Consider the following 19,258-nt stretch of genomic DNA (forward strand, 5'->3'; position numbering starts at 1 on the left):
AAACTTTTGATCATGTCCACAATAGGACATACATGTTACACTAGGACCCAGAAAACCCAGGTGGGCACAGCTGAGCTGTGAGAAATAATCCTTGACTCTGAGGATGCCACAGTGCACGCTGATGCTTTTTATTAGGCTTTATTCTGTTTTGTTTTAGTCATAGTGCATTGTAGGATTTTTGGTTTGTTTTGCGTTGTTTTTAGTGCTGATCCTGACCCACTGTGGGTCAGAGCCGCAGTCCAGCCGGCACTGGCTCGCGGGTGCTTGCAGAGGGGCAGCAGGAGGGCCCCAGTGGGTTCGTGTTCTGTGCCGCCCCGCCCCCGGCAGCCTGCAGGCCACCACCGCTGTGTTCATTCTTGGTTTCCCCAGAAATGCTCCTCTGGCTCTTCATGTGACCACATCTTTGTTCTGCACACACTGCCACTTTGTTTGCCGGCCCTGCCGTGCAGGCTTTGGTCTTTGCTCCAAGCCCTGATTGGGTGATGGCTCCCTGGCCTCCACACATCCGGGCACAGGGGAGAGGAGGGCCTGGCCTCCCTGGACGAGAAGCCTGGGCCTGGGGAAGGCCGGTGCTGGGGCGAGCGGATGACCGTGCCAAGACCAGGGGTCAAGCTGGGAATTTCAGAGACTTGCTCACCCTCTTCCCCTGCCCCTTGCTGCCTGCAGGTAAATTCTACTGCAAACCACACTACTGTTACCGGCTGTCTGGGCCTGTACAGAGGAAGAGACCAGCAGTGGCCCCTCTGTCTGGAAAGGTAATGTTGATCGGCCGCAGGGGGCGGGGGGGCAGCAGGTGCTGTTTCAGTGCGGTGACAGGGCAGGGTGTGGCCAGCAGGCCCTGAATGGCCACTGCATTGCCTTTCCTGTGAGTGGGAGGGCCTGAGAGATGGTCACAGTCCGGTATGGGGAGGGAGCATCTTTTCAAGCCTAATTAATGTTGGGTTTCGGTAAGGTAATGTTACAGCACCACCTGAGTTGGATTTGGAAGACCGTGTCAGACCTTCTCTTCTGCTTACTGTGTAAAAAAAGCCTTTTGCCTTTGAAAATCTCACCTTTCCTGAGAGGAGGACACCAGAAAAGGACTTGGCTAGAAATAAATGCTCTGCAGCCAATTTATTGAACTTTCTATATTCTGGGAATTACTTATCTAAGAACCTTCTTTTTACCAAAAAAAAAAAAAAAAAAAAGTAAGCGTAATCAGCTCCCACATCTGTCTTTCCAAGTGAGCTGTGTATTCTCTCCGCTCCGTGGTGTTGCCCTGTGGGCGTGCAGTTGACTGATGCTTCCAGGAGGGCCTCTGCGGACTGCAGAGAGACTGTGGGGGAAGGGACGTGAGGTGCCTGCGACTCCCGCGTGAAGTGTGCCCTGGCGCAGCTTTGGGTTTCCTGGTGAGGGCAGCAGACCGGCAGCCAGGTGTCGTTGTCTCCTGAGATGTGGGTGCTTCACTCAGTCACTCTTCCTCTTCTTGTGGACTTTCCTAGGAGGCCAGGGGACCCCTGCAGGACGGCCCCGCTGTGGACACCAACGGACAGCCCAGCACCAGTGCCATCCCTGCCGAGAGAACTCCAGGTAGCCTCACTTCCTTGTTTGGCTGGGTGGTGCGTCACTCTCTCGGCCTCTGTGACAAGGCCAAGGGGATGAGCCAGCACCTCCAAAGCAACGTTTCTTCAATTGGGCATCAGGTGGCCCAAAACCCTCTGGACTCCTTTTTCATGTGCCAGCTGCTTGCATTCGGAGTCCCCTTTCTCTATGGCCTGTCGGAGGTGCTGGTACAAATCAGAGGGGAGTTTCACTGGCCGACCGTGAGCCAGTAGGGGCGCCGTCTGGTGAGCGGCGTCACCCAGGCTTCGGTACTGTCTATTCAGAATCTCAGATTTTTATTGCTGGAGTCCTGGGACCTGCCCACATCCATCAGATACCTTGGGGGGTTGTCCCAGGCCCTGTTTAGGGAACAGAAGTTCAAAACAGGCTGCTTTTAGCACTGACCCAAGTGATGACCCAGGGCAGCGGGGCCTTCTTGTAGTCCCTCGCTGTGGGTTCCTTGGATAGAGCGTGGAATTGTGAAAAGGCCCCAAGGTCTGAATGTGTGTCCGCCTGAACTGGACATCCTCCGTCCTCTTCCCTGCTCAGGTGTCTAGGTGAGCTGCCACTGCTCTCCCACCTCACCTGTAACCACTGAAGGACATGCCCTGTCCTGGTCATTTTGGGGCATTTGATCAGGCCCTAATTGGTCCCACTTTCACTAACCTCTTCCTGTGTCAGGAGGTGAGTGCCACCACCCCACATCTAAAAACACATTTATTCTAGTCTCAAAGGTCAGGAGAAGGAAGGGCTCGTGGGCACCAGACTCCTTGTGAAGAACTGTGGTTTTTTTCCTTAAAATCACCTCTCCCTACTCCCTGCCAAACCAGCCTGTGACGTGTGTCCACAGTTCCACAGACGTGGGTGGTCCTGATGCCCTGCACAGCCCTGACAGGTCATAGCCCACGGTCACTGTAGCCAGTCGGAGAGGAAGTCGTCAGGGCCCTGTTTTCACCTGTCACAAGTTTCTTCCCTTCAGAGCAAATAGGTCTCAAGCAGCTGTTTACAAACTCACAGAAATCACCATATTGAAAACTAAAGATTATCAGCTAAGGCCAGAAACTATGGAGAGGGAGTTGGTAGTGGAATTTCCAAAATGGGAGAAGAGAAAGATTATCCACTGAGCCTTCAAATGGGAGGTTAGCAGAGCTGCTCCTTCGCCCGTGCTCCGGAACTAACGCAGGCCCCGTGGTGTTGCTCTGGGGCAGGAGGGTGTCACAGACACTGGGCAGTGCCCCCGGGTGCAGTGACTGGAGCTTAGGTGAACTCAGCTTCTGCGACTATGTGTGCCCTGATAAAATCTAGGCAAGTTTTTACCTGCCCTGCAGATTGGACCAATATTTTATAGCCATGTTTAAGCTACGAATGACTTGGTACCCCTTGAGCCCCTTTACAATCTGTCTTTTTCAAGAAGTGCTGATGGCCCTTGCAACAGGGGAACTGGTAGAGACAGGGCGTGTGCCTTTGAGCAGGTGAGAACCACCTGGGTGCTCAGCAAACAACTAAAACGTTTGGCTCTCTTTGTGGGCATCTGAAGAAGGGTGAAGCCAGTGGAGGTCAGGCCATTCCTCAGCCAAGGTTGTGCACTCTGTCCAGTTCAGTTTGCCGTCTGACTGCCTGCTTTGAAAGCATAGTGGGCTTCAGGTTTTTAGCAGTTGTGGAGAATTAAGGGTTCCATAGAGAAGGGGACCATTCTGTGAAGCAGGGAGAGAAGATGAGAGCTGGGGTTGTGGTGACAGAATCAAAGTCCTGAGGGCCTTCTTGATTCTGAAGGTGATGTGCTTGTCACAGCATGAGGGGTTCAAGATGTGAAGCCCAGTTGGAGGTGCCCTGTGGTCAGTGGCAAGGCCAGCACCCGGGGCCACTGGGCTCCAGTGAGTACCTGCCTCTGGAGGCCCGAGCTTTCCGAGAGCGCGGCTCCGAGTGTGGACATGCCCTGGAGCACCAGCACTTTTCCCTTCGTAGAAGAGGAGCAGGATCGTGGGTGTATGTTATAGTTGGCAGGAAATTGATTTCTTTTTCTCCTTTAATAAGGATTTCCTTCTTTAAATCCCAAACTAAAGCTTTGATTGGTTAACTAGAACTTCCTTTTGAAAAGCTTCAGAAAAACTCAGGCGTTTCGGGGCTTCAGGAAGTGTGTTGTGGACGGCAGTGGTCAGGCTGGTTCCGGGCACGTCCCCTGGGCTGCACTCTGAGCAGAGCGAGTAGTACGTGGAGCGTGGTTCACGCCCCAGATCCACGTCCCCCGGGAGGTTGTCTGGAGGAGCCGTGGCTGTGGTTGGCACTGCTCTGTGCCCCCCTTTAGTTTGTGGCATTTCCCTCTTTTCCCTTATGTTCTTCTCCTCTTACACCAAAACGACTGCTGTTGCCAAAAAAACAAACACAACCCGCGAGTTAGAACCTGGTCCGGCGTCATCTGTCTCTGGCCCCCTGGCCTGCGACTGCTGCCTGATTTAGCATCTTTGTTTGTAATGTGCTTTTAATGTAGAAACCCTCTTTGCTGTTCTCAAAATTAGTAAGTGCTTTGTTTCCAAGCTTCTTATACTTAGTGCTGCAGGTCAGTGGACCTGGCACAGATTTTCTTACCCTGGCCTCATAGTACCTGCCCTGATTTGAGGAAACATTTGGATAACAACAGGCAGAGAAAGAAAACCCCCAGTGGGATGTTTTGCCCTTGAATACAAGACCCTCAGTTGAAGGTTTTTAGATCCTTTTTTCATCCAGAGGAATCCTCTTTACACCTCACATCGTGGGTAACCAGGCATGGGGTATCATAGGGAACCGAAGAGCTTTGCTTCCAGTCCAGGTGACAGACATGGGATGGGAGAAAGGCTTCATCGTCTGTCATCTTATGGAAAGATGATCTTAACATAAAAGGCTGCCTCGCTGTGGCTGGTGCATGCCGCGTCCCCAGACACGCTTGCACGGTCACCCTTGGGTTCCATAGTTTGGATGCTGAATGAGCCATTAGGAAATGCAGGCATTTCCCACACCAGCTAGAATAGCCACACGCGGTACAATCCTGGGTTCCTGCCGTCAGGAGGAAGTTACGAGATCTTCCCACTGCTTCCCAAGCCCTCTTCCCTTATAGGCATTTCTGGAAAACCTATTAGAAAAGCAAAGAGAATTCCGAATCCAGCTTCACTCTCCAACCCCACCTCAAGAGTCCAAGTAGACGGTGATGTGTGAACACATACATATACACACCTGTGTTTGCGCTGGCTTAGTTTCATAATCTACAAGTACACGTTTATATGTTGTGCCCTAAGTGGTACTAACAATACTAGTGAAGCTTCCCCAAGCTTCTCATCCCTTGGCTCTGGCTTACACTGGGGACCATGCCACGGACCTGGCTTAGTGTTCCCGTCAGGCTCTGGGGAGAGCAGAGCAGCCAGGCGCCCGGGGGAGGGGGGACCACGGGGGCAAGTGTCCCCAGACACGAGCAGTGCACACTCCCCACCCCCGAAAGGTGACTCAGACAAAGCAGGGGAGCAGGGATCTCGCTCAGGAACCCCAGGGGACTGCGTCACTTCCAGGCGCGGGTCTGTTAGCACCGCTCCCTCCTGTCTCTTGGTGTCCAGTGTGTCTGTAGGGCAGTGGAATCCTTCGTCTCTCCTGAAAGGGTCCTCAGCATGGCCTTCAAGGCCTGGCCAGTGAGTTAAGGGGTTCTGCACCCACTGTTCCTGATCCGTTAAGCTTGGGGTGGAGGGCGGGGGCAGGCAGCAGGCGGGTCCCCAGGCGTGGTACAGAGGCCAGAGCTGTGCCAGGGACGGTGCGCCTGTCCGTCTCCAGCCTTCCTGCTGTGAAGCCTCGCCTTTGCCTTCGTCTCTAACCTGTGCTGTTGTGCGTTTTGGTGTGTTTCTTTGTGAGTTGTTTTTATTTACTTGTGTAACTTTGTTTTTCCGTTATTGTGAAACTAAGGTGTTGTGCTTTTAATTTTTTTTAACAAGTGTCACCATTCTTATTTAAGAGAATAAATTCCAAACAATTTTCAGGTTTCTGAGTATTTCTTTTCCTCCCCTTTTTCCTGATTGGAGGGTGGGGAGGGGTCGCTCAGGCAGGTCTCAGGAGTGGGCGTGAAACCACGGTGCCTCAGGATTCTCACTCGTGGGCTGGGCTCGGGAGAGAACGTAGGTGTATTAAAATGGGGAAACAAGCTGTTTATACCTAAAATACAGGTTCCCATTAGTGGAAGGGCCCCTGTTTGAGGGGGGCATGGTGGAAGGCATTTTGCTTCCTTGCGTGGAGGAAGATGCCACCTGTGTCCCCCATTCCGTCATCCTGCAAGAGGGCCCTGAGGCGGGAGCAGGTGAAGGAAAAAGCTCTCCGTGGAGCCTGCCTCCGCCTAAACCCAGGCTGTGCCCTCCTCTTTCCGACTAGCTGGTACCGTGGGGACCGGAGCACTTGGGCGCCTCTTCGCTGCCTTGAGGCTCTTGCCTGGCATCAGGGACAGTCCTTGCTCTGTCCTCCCAGCTCTGTGTGTTTCTGTGACCTGGACACAGAGGCAGGGGGTCCAGTTCTGCTTGGCTGCTTGAGCCTGGAGGGTTGAGCCCCCTTCTCACACACACTGTGACCTTGGCAGCGGGGCCTCTGGTGCCGGCCGGCCCGCTGACTACAGGGGCACAGCCGTTTGGGTGCTGAATGGGGCCAGGAGAGGGCACATCGGAGGGGGGCGCTCAGCGCCAGTCTGCGCCCACCGTGCTTAGGTGATGGAGGCCTGGTGTGAAGCGGCCTCCTGGCCTCCCCTCCACCCGGCGGCCCCCTTGGGTCCCTGCGCGGCCACAGCACCATCACTGGGTTGGGAGTTGGTCCCGGCAGGGAGAGCGCCCGCCTCTCCCGGCCTGCTCGCCGCCCTCCCCCTTCTCTGAAATCAGTCAGTCGGGTCTGTCCTGGGCCCTGCAGAAGGCTGGGAGAAAAAAGATTCGGGCTGAAGACCCTGGAGAGCTCCCTTTGGGTCGAGTTTCTTTCTGAAACTTGAAGCCCGTTCTCTTTTTTTCTCATCGGTTCCCTGGCCCTTCCCTCACTGGGACACTGCCCAGGAGGGCTCCTGCGTGCGACGGGGGCGCAGGAAGCAGTGAGAATGGGCTGCCTTCTGTTCCCGTCCTGTCCCCTGAGGGACCCACTGAAGACAAGCCCCTGCTCGGGCCTTGCTGTGGTGTAATAGCCAGCAGACAGCTTCAGGAAGACTCCTCCCCGCACGCCAGGCCCTTTCACAGAGCTCTACAACCTCACCAAGACTCCGAAACCAGGCCTTACCTGGCACCTCAGATCCAGCCAAGCATCCAGTAAGTGCCAGCAAGTAGATCCGTCATAAGGGCCTGCGGGGAGAAGGCGTGCGTGCTGGGGTAACGCCTCTCGCTCCGCAGTTGCTCTGGGGGCAGCGAGGCTTTGCTCCAAGAAGGACAGTGGGTGAGAGGTTGAGTCGCCCTTACACCCAAGCCAAGCAGACCTGACCTCGCCCTTGATGGTGTCCACCGGTGAGGTCAGACTGCCCCCATCACTCACAGAGGGGCGTTGGCACAAAGGGCAGTTTGGGGACACCTTCCGGCAGAAGGGGGTCCGGGGCCCTAGCTCTGCCTACTAAGAACAGGCTCCTGAGGCCATGCTAGTGATTGCTAGAAAAATCCTTAAAATGGAGTCAGAATTTCTGTTGCCTCTTATGGTGTTCTTTACCTCTATTTCTGTACTCACCAGCTCGCCGTGACTGTGCATTAATTTTATGAAACTGTCCCTAGTATGAGTTCCTATTCTGTACTTCTGTAAAATGTCAGGGTTATTTCCACTGTGTCACTGTTGTTTCATAGTGTCCTTGCCTGGAATTGTAGGTCTTTAGTGGTTATTTTGTGTTAAGGGGCCCCGGTTACTGGAAGAGCTCGGGCCCTGCAATTCAGGCACCTGCTTGCTTCTCTGCGGTTCCTGCGCCCCGGGTCCCAATGTGACTGGGCCTCCATCACAGCTGACTCCCCAAGAAAGTTTGGCCCTACTGGGGGCCCCTGCAGACCTGTGCTGCCAGACGGGGGTTGGGGCTCTGGAAGGACCTGGGCCTCAAACACACAACGAAATCGGGGCTGTTTCAGTGCAGAGGCCTAAATAAACACGTTTTCATTCAGTTCTCGTGTCCTTCCAGGGTAATGAAGCCGGGCATCAGTGGAGGTGAGTTCCTGAGGGTGTGATCCTCCTGGCACTTTGTGGCTGCTCAGAGATGAGACCTAAAAAAAAGTGGGATTAGGGACCTGAGGGCGAAGAGTCTGTCAGGCGCCTGAGCTCAACCTGGTGCTGAAGGAGAACAGCTGATGTTGTCACAATACGGTTATAATAGCCTGTTTATTCTTGTTCCCCTGTTTGCTAGAACTGAGTCAGTATCTAGAAAGACGGGGCTGGAGAGACCAGCTGTAAAATTTCCCTCCCACCATTTGCCACCAGCAGACTTACCTGGGGTAGTACGTTCTTCCTCTAGAAGAGAAGGCTCTGCCCTCGGTTCTATCTCCTGTGAATTACTCTAAACCAGCTCCCTGCCTGCCTTCAGTGGGGCATCAGCATTGCTGGAGGCCCAGGAACACAGGGATCCGGGTGTGGGGAAGGCAGCCCCAGTGGAGGCTCTGGGCCCTGGGGCGACGGGGCTTGGCCAGCTGCCTGCGGGAAGGGCCAGAGTCTTGCTGCCCTTGGGGGCTGCTGAGAGCCGACAGCCGTGCTCCGGGCGGCTGCAAATACCACACCAAGGGGCCGTCGTCGTGTTTACAACCGGGAGAGCCCCCGCCTCTGCTGGAGTCTCCCTCAGATAAAAATAGGGAGTGAAACTTGAAGTGTGCTCACGGCTGTCAGTCTCCCCCAAGTGTTTATACTGGTGAATCTGCCGTTGGGGCTGATGTCACACGAACTCATAGAGAACAATTCAGGAAGACGCGTAATGGGGTACAGCTAGTGTGTAGCACTTACTGTGTGCCAGGCACTGTCCAGACGCCTTCTGTATACGCATCCCTCATCTCATCACACCATAGGCTGTGAGGAAGGTAGCATTTTGCAGACTGGATCGCTCGGCCCCGTGACTGACCCAGGCAGAGCCGGGTGGAGTCGGTACAGGACGCACACAGTGCCGCCCCCTCCACTCCCGTGTCCTCCAGCCTCAGCTTGTCCGCATGGGGTGGCGGGAAGAGAGCTGCGTGTCGGCTCCACCAAGATGACTTTCTAAAAACACGCACGAACGCCCGTGTCATCTGTGAATGTGCATTTGGTTATTTCCGGGAAATATGTGTCCCCAGATTTTTAGCAGTGACCCCAGGGCTGGGAGTGTGCCTTTGCAAAGAGGGTAGATTCCAGAGCAAAGGGTTTCATCACTGGTACGTGAAGGGGGAGATCAGAAGAGACGGAGGAGAATAATGATGTTGAATCAACTGCTTTTCATTTCCTCCGTATCAGCACTCTGATCAGTTCAAACGACACCGAGCCTAAAGTCGTGCTACTAAGATGTCCCTGCACATGGACCCTCCCTGCCCGTCTGGAGGAGCCGGGCTTGTGCTCCGGGATGACCTTCAGTGCTGCTCTTGGGCAACAGTCTAGCTCCTTCTGACTTGTACGCCTGCTGCTTATTTCTCCTCTACACTCACATTTTATCACACTTCTCTGAGAGGCCCGGGGGGTGGTGGAGCTGACGGTTTCCTTCTCTTACTATTGATGCTTTACAGCTGCCATTCACAGCAGTTGCCTGGCTTGGCCCTGGGTGGGGTTGGCAGAGGAGAGGGAGAGATGAGGGTCTGCCTCTTTCTGTCCTGACACTTTGAGCAGAATCACCCATGACAGGAGTTAAACACGGACATTCTTACCTGTCGGAGTTTGGGCCGCTCCAGATTCCACTCACGTAAAACGACGCTTAAATCCGGGCTAAGCGTGCATGTCATTGCAGTGAGCATTTTGGGTTCTGCCGTGTTGGATCAACTTGGGTTGGGCACAGAAGCAGCTCGGGAGGCCTGAGCATGTCCAGGCCCAGCCTCGGGCAGGCGTGTCATGACGGGCCCTGCGAGCTCATAGAGGATGTTTCTGGAAAATGGAAAAGGAAGAGAGTTGGGGACATGGAGAAGGAAGCAGTGTTTTTCCCCGTCGTGTTTCCATGTCTGCTTTTCTCCCTGGATTTAGTGAGTGGGCCTTCTGACATACCTGTCAGCCTCCAGCACTTGGCCTCTGTCCCCAGGCCCCACGCCGGAGGGCTGGGCGGGTGGACGGGGGCCAGCAGGATGAGCAGCATCTCCGTGAGAGAGAGACTCCTGTGTACCGAAGGACAGTGGAGGGCGGGGCACCTCTGCCCAGCACGTGGACCGTGTGCCCCGCACGCCCTCCCCGGCGGGCCCTCCCCGCGCCGCCCTCCGGCTCCGGTGGCGGCATCACCGCCCCGTCCTGACGACCTTGTCCACTGGGCCGCGGTCCAGCGTCCGCCGCGCCGGGTGGCCTGGTCAGTGAGCGGTGGGAGATAGTCTGCTCTGATCTCCAGGCAGGGCTCTCGGGCTCAGCACTGTTGACGTTTGGACGGATAGTTCTTTGTTGTGCGTTGTTGGCTGTTTGCAGTATCCCTGGCCTCTTCCCACTGGATCTCAGGACACCCCCCTTCCCAGGTTGTGACATTGCTAGGTGACCCCCGAGGAAAAGATCACCTGGTTGACCACCACCATTCTAGACTACAGTCAGGAGAAGTAAGGACAGGCCCTAAATGTAAAATTAGCCTCCGTTGGATTGTTCCCTGTAGGAGACCAGGGAAGAGAGTGCGTGAGGACAAAGAAAGTGACACAGACCACACTGGACGGCAGGGCCTGCCCGCCCCTGTCAGGTTGTGGGCACACGCCTCCCAGCATGTGACGCTGTGTGCACGTCGGCAGCTGTGCCGGTACTGTGTGTGCTGTCCGACACCGAGGAAGTGTTTTAGAACAGGAGTCCGTTTTCCTGAACCACAGTGAATCGCCCTGTGCCCCAGAATGTGCTCATCTTCTGAGGTGAGCACAGCCTCGGAGAGCAGAGCTGGGTCTATAGGGAACAAGGACAGATCTTGAGGAGAAGATGCAGCCTGTTATCCTTGCTGTCTCCGGTCATTCGTCTCCCTGAGCCTCAGTTTCCCCATCTATTAAGATCATAAAATGGAAAAAAGGCTCCCTGCTGCTCTAGTTCATGAGATTGTTGTCAAGAGCAACTAAGCTGAGACGTGTGGAAACTCGTTTATTTAAAAGGATTACAGGAATATCATCTATGATCATTGGTGGAGGTTCCAGAAAATGCTGGCATAATCAGAGTCAGAGTGAGTTAGGGCTATTTCTGCTGACTGGGCGATGCATCCTGCGGGGTTAGGACAGGACGGCCTGCTGGGATGTGTTCCCAGCCAGCAGAGATTTGGGGAAACGGAACAGTGAGGAGGGCTGGCCGTGTCTGGTCCTGAGACAGTGGGCGTTGAATCTCTGCAGGGCTTGGCTAAATTTGGCCTTGCTTGTTCCTCAGCCTGCGTGGATGGGCTGTGAGGTCACCTGCTAACTCCATGACACCCTGGGGGCTCTTCACTGTAGCAACGGAAGAAAAGCAGTCCTGGATAGGTTGACATTAAGCTGAATTTCAGCACCCACGTGAGAGTCAGATGACTGTGCAGGATTCTAGCTTCTCTTAGGCAGAGGTAGGGTTACACATGGGCCTAGGGACGGTGTGGCTCCCCACAAGCCCCCAGGGGCTCCGAGCCACCTCCCGGGCCTGGAGTCAGCGCAGGGACAGTGCTTCGTGGGTGCCAGGCTGGCCGCTGGAGAGGGCTCTGAACTCCCAGCACCAGCCGTGCAGGCCCCCGTGCCCGGATGTCTCAGGGACCGGCTGACAGATGAGAGCGCAGGTGTGACGGGGCCGAGGTGCGCCTCAGGTGGTGCCTGTGGGCATTGCTGGAGGGGCTTGGCTCCTCTCCCACAGCAGATCTACATTGTCTGGGGGGGAGGCCGTTGCGGAGATGCTGTCTTTGGAAGGAGCCTGTCGAGGGCCTTTCGTCGCGAGGTGGGTTTGTCCCTGTTGATCGTTGGATTATGGGCAGGGCCTCGCTTCCCACCTTCCACGGCTCAGAGGCCAAGCCCGCTCTGGGGCTGTGCAGCTGGCCCCCCGAAAGCCCCTCGCAGCCAGCTTGGGACGCACTCTGGACTGAAGTGCCCCAGAGGGGAGGGGTGCAGTCTGAATGCGCATCTTGGAAAAGATCATCCTCTGGCGGTGCCTGGCGGGCAGACGCGTGGTCCTCCTCTCCCTTCCCACCTCTCCCCTCCGCGTGCTCGTACGGGTCTGGTCCTTCAGTGAGCGAGATGCTCCCTGGAGCTCAGCTGCTCTCCACGGTGAAGCGAGGACATGCGTTTAGAGCATCAAGTCGTTTGAGATGGCGTCTTTTCAGAGCCTTCCTCCGTGGAGTCTTGTAGGACGTTGGCATCTTCATAGGAATTTCTCTGTCCCGGGCGCTAAGGGAAGGGCTACTGTCTTCACAGGTGGTGTTCCTGCCTCTTCTTGGGGTCTGGAACAGCATCGAGCTCCTTGAGACACACAGAGGCCCTCAGTGTTGTGTGTCAAGATGAGGAAACCGAGACCAGATTATGTCCAACCAATTCCTTAAAAGTATAGTGAGGTGTTGCTGTAGTTCAGATACAGGCTGAGACCTTCCATCTTGATTGTTTATTCAAGACGCTTTACCGAACACTTGCTCTGCCGCACTGACGGCACCTGAACCACAGGAGGCTGGGAGAGCCCTGTGCGGTGGCGGACAGGACCCTCCAGTTTGGGGTGCACTCAGGAGGTGGATGGTGTGATGAAGGCGCACTAGAGCCCTGGGGGTACGGAGGGGCCAGCAGCAGCAGGCGGAGGGCCGGGCTGGGCTGACCTGTGGGCCACCCTTATCTTTACCCACCTCTTATTAAGATTTCAGAGGCTAGCCCCACGAGTGGGCTGGTGGACAGGCCCCTTACCTTGAGCTGTAGGGACCCTCCTGATCTGCCGACCGCACCCATGGCTCCCATGTGTGCACAGGTGTGTGCATGTGGGCGGCCAGGTGGGAACAGCAGAACTGCAGCTAGAGCTCAGCTCTGTGGGATTTAAGAGAAAACACAGCAGACCCCAGCGCTTTAGACAGCAGAGAGGTGGCCGTTCTGCGGGGTGACCCAGCTGACTGTTAAGGGTCAAGTCGAGTTTCATCTCTGAGATATTTCGACACATGAAAGATATGTTATCAAGAGAGCTACACGAAGCCCTGTTAAGGTGATTTTTTTATGGAGACTCGGGTACGTGCCTTAAAAGAGACCTCTTTGCCTGGGTCAGTTAGAGTGACGTGTGCCAGGATTTTCACCTGCCAAAAAGACACCTTTGGGAGATGTACTAATAGCAGCAAAAGTCACGTAATGTTAGAAAACTAACGTAACAGCAAAAGTCCCCTGGGATCCTGCAGACGGGGAGCCAAGGGCTGTGGCGATGGACGAGCCCCTCAGCTTCCTGAGGGGACTCTGCGGGCTGTAGGCTCCCGCCTCCCTCCTCCCACCTGGTGGGTTTCCTGGGACGGTTCTGACTTGTCCCTGTTGCGTTTCCCCTCCTCGGCCTCTCGGTCACTGCCCGACTCTTGGTAATTCAGTATCTCCCCCTTGCGTCCGCGTGACCTGCTTTTCTCTGTGCCCCACGTGAGCACGTGGTCCCCCTGGACGACGAGGAGACGCTGGGTATGGAGGGGCAGTTCGCGATCCCGTTCCTCGCTGCACAGCCACACGGCCCCGGGTGCCGTCCAGGGCCGGTCTCCTAGGGCCTGTGGACATCAGAACCCTGGGTGGCAATAGCGCCGGCAGCGCCCAGCGGCGGGGCGTGCAGCCCACGTCACAGTCCTGGATCAGCGGGTCGTCCCTGTTCCTTCATCACCTGCTTCCCGAGCAAACGAGCATCTGACACCCTCCTGTCCTGTGACCTCGGGACGTGCTGTGAACACTACCCCCTGGCAGCAGGAAACCACAGAAGAGTCTATCGGAGGGTCCACGTGCAGGGGCCGGAGTCACCTCACTGAGGCAGTGCTTGGAAACTCCTTCCTTTGGCCTCCAGAACCAAAGCGCCGGCGAAGTGTGCAGTGTCCTCCAGAGGGAGAAATGGCTGTGCGAGGCCTCAGGCGTGCGGCCGGCCCAGCAGAGTCTGCTGAGGCCCAAACCAGCTGTCCCAGGGCCCTTCTGAGAAGGCCATGGAAGCAGCCCCAGTGAGCCTTTCCCCCAAGGTGGGCCTCCTCCCGCAGACACCAGACCCACTGCCCCGCCGGACGGGAGTGGGCACAGGGTCCCGGGCAGAGCGGCCGCCCACTCCTTGGACAGCTGAGCAGCAGCTCAGCCGGCAGCTTGAGTGGCAGTGAAGTGGGGGGAGTGGGCTGCTGCTTCCCCACGGGGCCGCCGGGCCACTCACGTCACGGGGCCCCTGTCGAAGGCAGCACCCCACAGAGGCAGCTGTCTCTGGTCCGGACAGCAGTCCTGCCCCGGGGTGGCCATGCGTTGCCACAGAACTGCAGCAGGGACCCCCTCTCAGCCCCGTGAGGTCGGGGGCTCCTCGTGAGGAGGGCGACCTCTCCCCCAGGGTGATTTCACGCGTGTTGCCAAGGGCTTTGGCAGCGCTCGTCTGTCATCTGAGAGCGGGTTCTCCCGTGAGGAAAATATTTCCTTGAGGATGATGTATGGAGCTCACGCAGGCAGTGACTGTCCCAGAGCAGGGCCCGTCATTCAGGCTCAGAGCCTTTCTCTTATTTAGGGTGCCACCCAGATCCTGGAGCTGTTTCTCTTTGGTCTGTGGAGCTGGAATTGGCCTCCAGTGACCTGAGGTCTGCTTGCCTGGACTTAGGGAACAGTCAGCCTAGGAATGATCCCAAATCCCTCGTCCCAGTTTCAGCTGGGAAGCCCCTGTGTGTTGCTGCATCAAAAGCATGTGACGTGGAGAGTCTGGGGGTCTTGGCCTGACCCTGCTGGTTCACTCTGACTTTCCAAACTGCCCTCCTGCAGCCTCTGCTCTCCTGGGCTCCTCCGAAGCTGACGAGACAGCGAGGACCCGGGGGCGGCAGGTGGGGGTCCTCTGTCTGTCGTGGTGTCAGAACCACTGCCAAGGCCGCCTCCACCATTACTTCCTTCAGTGTCTTAATTTATCATCACCATCTGGTTAGTCTGGCAAATGGCCCTTTGCTCAGGACAGAGAATCAAGGATGCTGATTTTGTTGATTGTTTGTTTGTTTGTTTTAATTCCCCATGACATTTTAAGGTGATGGCCCAGGACTGCTAAGCACATTTTGGCAGCTGGTGAATTTTGGGTACTTGCCGAGCGTCCTCTGAGTGCCACCTTCCCTTTGGGAAACAGCCTCCATGGGGACCCGGCCCTGAGGGAACATCCCGCTTTCCCTGGTCGCTGAAAGTGGGTGGAGACCAGAGGGGCCTGGGGCCTGACCAGTGAGCGACTCCAGCCCTCCTGTCTTTTACAGCGTCTCCAGTGGGAATGTCTTAGGCCTCACAGCCCACAGCCTCCTCTCTGTGGGGACTGATGTGTGAATGATCTGAGTGTTTCTGGCTTCGTTTTTGTTGGTTGTGGCCAAGCCCAGTATTAAATTAACATCTCCCCTCCCTAAAGCCCTAGACTCTGGGCTTGGGGTTGGATGATCCCCTGCTCTACACAGCCTGTGGAAACTCCAGAGAATTGACGCTGGGAGGAGGGCAGGATGTCATTCCAGACGCCAGACACTCTGCTCCAGGACATTTCCATGGAGTCTCTGTCCTTCGTCATGAAGGTCACGGTGGGGAGGACATCGTGGTGAAGACGCCCCTGTGGGGTAAGGCAGAGCAGGACTCCAAGGAAACGTGCCTTGGCGGCAGCACGCCAGGCCTCTGAGCGGACGCTGTGCTCCTGGGACTCGGGTCTTGGCCGCACCGCTCACCAGCTGTGTGACCTTGGGCAGCTTACTTACTGTCTCTGAACCTCGGTGATCTCATTTGCAAACTGTTACCTACCTTAAAGCTGGCGCCTACCTCCATGTTCCTCCAGAGCGCCCTCCTTGGATCCCTGGGTGGGCCACGCGCCCCTTTTCCATGCTCCCGTGGTCCTGCGTGTGTGCTCGAGCCCTGACGCCTCTACACGCCTGGAACCATCCCTGTGAGGACTTTCTTTGCCATGCCTGGCCTGCGGCGCTCGGAGTAGAGAGCATTTTCGCCTGCGTTGCTTCCCCAGTTTCTCGTGGAATTCCTGGCAGACACTGTGCGTTTCCCCCAAGGGTCTTCCCATGAGTGTGTTCCTTCTCTACCTTGAAATTGCTCAGTCTGAACTGATGATGTGAGTTGTTTTCCCTGAAGTGACATCTCTTACTCTGTTTTTCTTCTACCATCTAAAAGAAATACTGGTCTTTATCCCAGATTCATGGAATTCCCCAGAACTTTGTGCTCGGGTAGTTGCCACCCATTTATTTCCCTTTCCGTTTAAGGGCAGTTGTCAAAAATACATGATGGGAAGGACAGGATCAAGTGGTACTGTAGTCGGGGACCCTTGGCCTTGTCTTTATCGAGATGGGTTTTGATGAGGAGAAGGAAGGAGGCCAGGAAGGCTGGTGTTTGGAAAGGCTGGCCCCGCGATTAGAGCCTGTGCCCTCGGAGGGCCTGGGGGCAGGTGTGGAGACTGTCGAGACCGTGTCCACCTGCTGTGCTCCCTGCCTCTTTCGTGCTGTCATCTGGAGACCACGTGTTTCCTAATTTTCCACACACCCTCGTCCAGCATCAGAGCTCACACTTCGGGGTCCCTGAGCTCAGTGTTGAAGGATAGTCCGGGGGTGTCCAAAATGAGGCTCCCGGGGCACCAAGACCGGGACGGGCAGATGTGTGCACACGGCACAGGATTCGTGCCCAGACCCCACGGTTATACATTTACCTGCATTTGTAAGTGAACACGCCCCAGGTCTTGCTTTTCAGAAAGAATCTCTAGTGATTTGAAGGGTGCTGTTTGGTGGGAGATCCTGGTCACTGCAGCAGATGTGCTGAGACTTTATTCCGTGACTGCCTGCGTTCACAGGGTTATTTCTAATGATTTTACGAGGAGGTTTGGAACGTGCGCATGACAGAAGGGTCAGCCTTCCAGACGTTTTCTGCACAGCCTCTCACGTCACAAAAGTTACTAAATCGGTGTTCCCACCCCGTCCTTCAGCGCTTCATCAGGGGGCTTCTGGGCTTCGCCTTAAGACCACCTGACACTGGCTGGTGTGACTTCACCTGCTAAACCTAGTGTCGGTCCCTAAAGCTGAGAGTGTCACTGAAGCCAGGTGCCTGCCCTGGCGGGACGCAAGGCCCTGTGCCCTGCCCCGCCCCAGTGCCTGCGTCCCTCCACCTGGGCCCCTTCCCTGTGCTGCTCGCTCTGCTCAGAGCCTCTTCCCGGCCTTCTGTGTCCAGTGACTGTCGTTTGCAATCCAGGGCAGATGGATGCAACAGACTTGTACAGGTGGGTGGTGAAAATGTTCCTGGACCTCAGCTGTATCACCTAACTCATAGAAGAGGGAGGCAGTGTGTACGGGGCACAGAGATGGCACCTGCACAGATGTGCGTACATGCGTGTGTAAGTCACTGTGTACTCGTAGTAACCCTGCGACGTGGGATTGTCCTTGTTCATGGATCAGGAAGCGAGCTCTCAGTGGTCGTGTGATTTTCCTAAGGTCCTTCAGCTGGTCAGTGGCGGAGTCCGTTGTCTCAGCGGGTCTGTCTGACTCTGCACCACATGTGACGTCCTGTCACAGTGGACACAGGAGAGTGGTCGGTGGGCCTCTTCTGCCCAAACGTGGGGTCACAATGTGTATTAGGAAGGGTAACGATGGAGATGGGGGAGGTGAGGGGCGCATGACGGCGACATCGGACACCTGAGTCCTCAGGGTCCACGAGCCCATCGCAGGCCTCAGATTTCTTTCTTTCTTTCTTCCTTCCTTTCTTCCTTCCTTTCTTTCTTTCTTTCTTTCATTTATTTTTGGCTGTGTTGGGTCTTTGTTGCTGCACGCTGGCTTTTTCTAGTTGCGGCAAGTGGGGGCTACTCTTTGTTGCAGTGCGTGGGCTTCTCATTGCGGTGGCTTCTCTTGTTGCGGAGCACGGGTTCTAGGCGCACAGGCTTCAGTAGCTGTGGCATGAGGGCTCAGTAGTTGTGGCTCGTGGGCTCTAGAGCGCAGGCTTAATAGTTGTGGCGCACGGGCTTAGTTGCTCCATGGCACGTGGGATCCTCCCGGACCAGGGCTCGAACCCATGTCCCTTGCATTGGCAGGCGGATTCTTAACCACTGCACCACCAGGGAAGCCCAGTCCTCAGATTTCTTCGCAAAGGAATGATAGAGTCTAGAAACCGCCATCGTGGGCCTCCCAGAGCGATAATTGACCAGGCAGGGTCATCAGTGGATCTTTAGGCCCCTGACCTGGGTATTCTGGGAACAGGTAGTCCAGGGTCTCTCCGCATCCCCCCACAGATTACATATTAATTACAAAGGGGAAAAGGTCTCTTTACCACAGAGACGTGGGTGGGCACCAGCTCAACCAAGCCATCCAGCTGGTGTCACCAGGACCGAGGGGGCCTGACTGTCCTGCGTGGGTGCAGTGGGAGGGGCCCAGAGTCGTCCACAAGGTGTTCCCGTGGAACAAAAAGTCTTGCCATGAATCTAAACGTGAGACAGACAAACCCACAGTGTGAGAAGCTCTGCAGAACAGCTTACCTGGACACCTCAGTAAACCAGCCAGATGCAGTGCCTGAACCTCGACTGGGTCCCGGACCATGGGATGCGGCAGCGGGTCCTGAACTGAGCGGGTAGGGACATTGGGTCCTGGACCGTTTTATGGGGGGCAGCGGGTCCTGGGCCTTGTCGGGGGGCAGCAGAGAGGACTCCCTTCTCAACAGGCTGCTTTCCCTTGAGGGCCAGTCCTGCCCCTGCCCCCCGGCCAGTGTGCGCTGCTCCCCAGGCTGTCGCGCCGCTGTAGGGCAGATGTGGGGTCTTTTGTCTCCTGCCCCCTCACACCAGAGGCCTCTGGGCTCTCCCAGCTGCCGTGTCCGGCTCCCTGGCCTCGTGGGACGGCCGCCCCTCCTTCCGGGGAGAAGTTCCTTCCCTCGTCCCTGTCGCTGATCCCAGAACTTTGCTTCTTGCTTGTCGTGCAGGCCCGAGCGTGAACGGCCTGGAGGAGCCCAGCGTCGCCAAGAGGCTGCGGGGCACCCCGGAGAGGATTGAGCTGGAGAACTACCGCCTGTCGGCGCGGCAGGCGGAGGGGCTGGAGGAGGTGCCCGAGGAGACGCAGGCCGAGCACAACCTGAGCAGTGTGCTGGACACGGGCACGGAGGAGGACGCGGCCAGCAGGTCAGCCTGTGGGGCTGCGTCTGTGGCGGGCAGGGGAGCGGGGCCCCGAGCCCGGCGCCTGGGTTGGCATCGTGACCCGTGACTGGGCAGGGCGTGTGACCTCTCTGCCTGTCCCCTCGTCCGTGTGAGGGGCGGCAGCACCAGGGCGTCCTGCAGAGTCGTGCGAGGGCCCCAGGGTAGAAGGTGCTTGGGACGGAGCTGGGCACGTGTAGGCGCTTGTAGGCGACGGCTGCGGACTGCAGCGTCCGACGCCTCAGCTGGTCGTCCTGCAGGGCCTGTGAAATATATAGGGTGTGCATCTCGCCCCCTCGTGGTAAGGAAACGATGGTGACCAGGA

At 56.4% G+C, this 19,258-nt stretch overlaps 1 protein-coding gene across 1 annotated transcript in view; it reads left to right on the forward strand.

Annotated features, from left to right (window-relative positions):
- Positions 1 to 482: 482 nt before the first annotated feature.
- The window catches only part of MICAL3 (microtubule associated monooxygenase, calponin and LIM domain containing 3), a gene marked incomplete at its 5' end in the record, with an annotated part of 60,804 nt that continues 42,028 nt past the window's right edge, over positions 483 to 19,258 (forward strand). Inside the window, 3 exons of the mRNA XM_081249106.1 lie at positions 483 to 755; positions 1,482 to 1,569; positions 18,726 to 18,921. Coding sequence (XP_081105232.1) covers positions 483 to 755; positions 1,482 to 1,569; positions 18,726 to 18,921 — 557 coding nt within the window. The remainder of the gene's footprint in view (positions 756 to 1,481; positions 1,570 to 18,725; positions 18,922 to 19,258) is intronic.

This window comes from Mesoplodon bidens (genome assembly GCF_964165515.1).
Source record: "Mesoplodon bidens genome assembly, chromosome: 11".
Lineage (NCBI taxonomy): Eukaryota > Metazoa > Chordata > Mammalia > Artiodactyla > Ziphiidae > Mesoplodon > Mesoplodon bidens.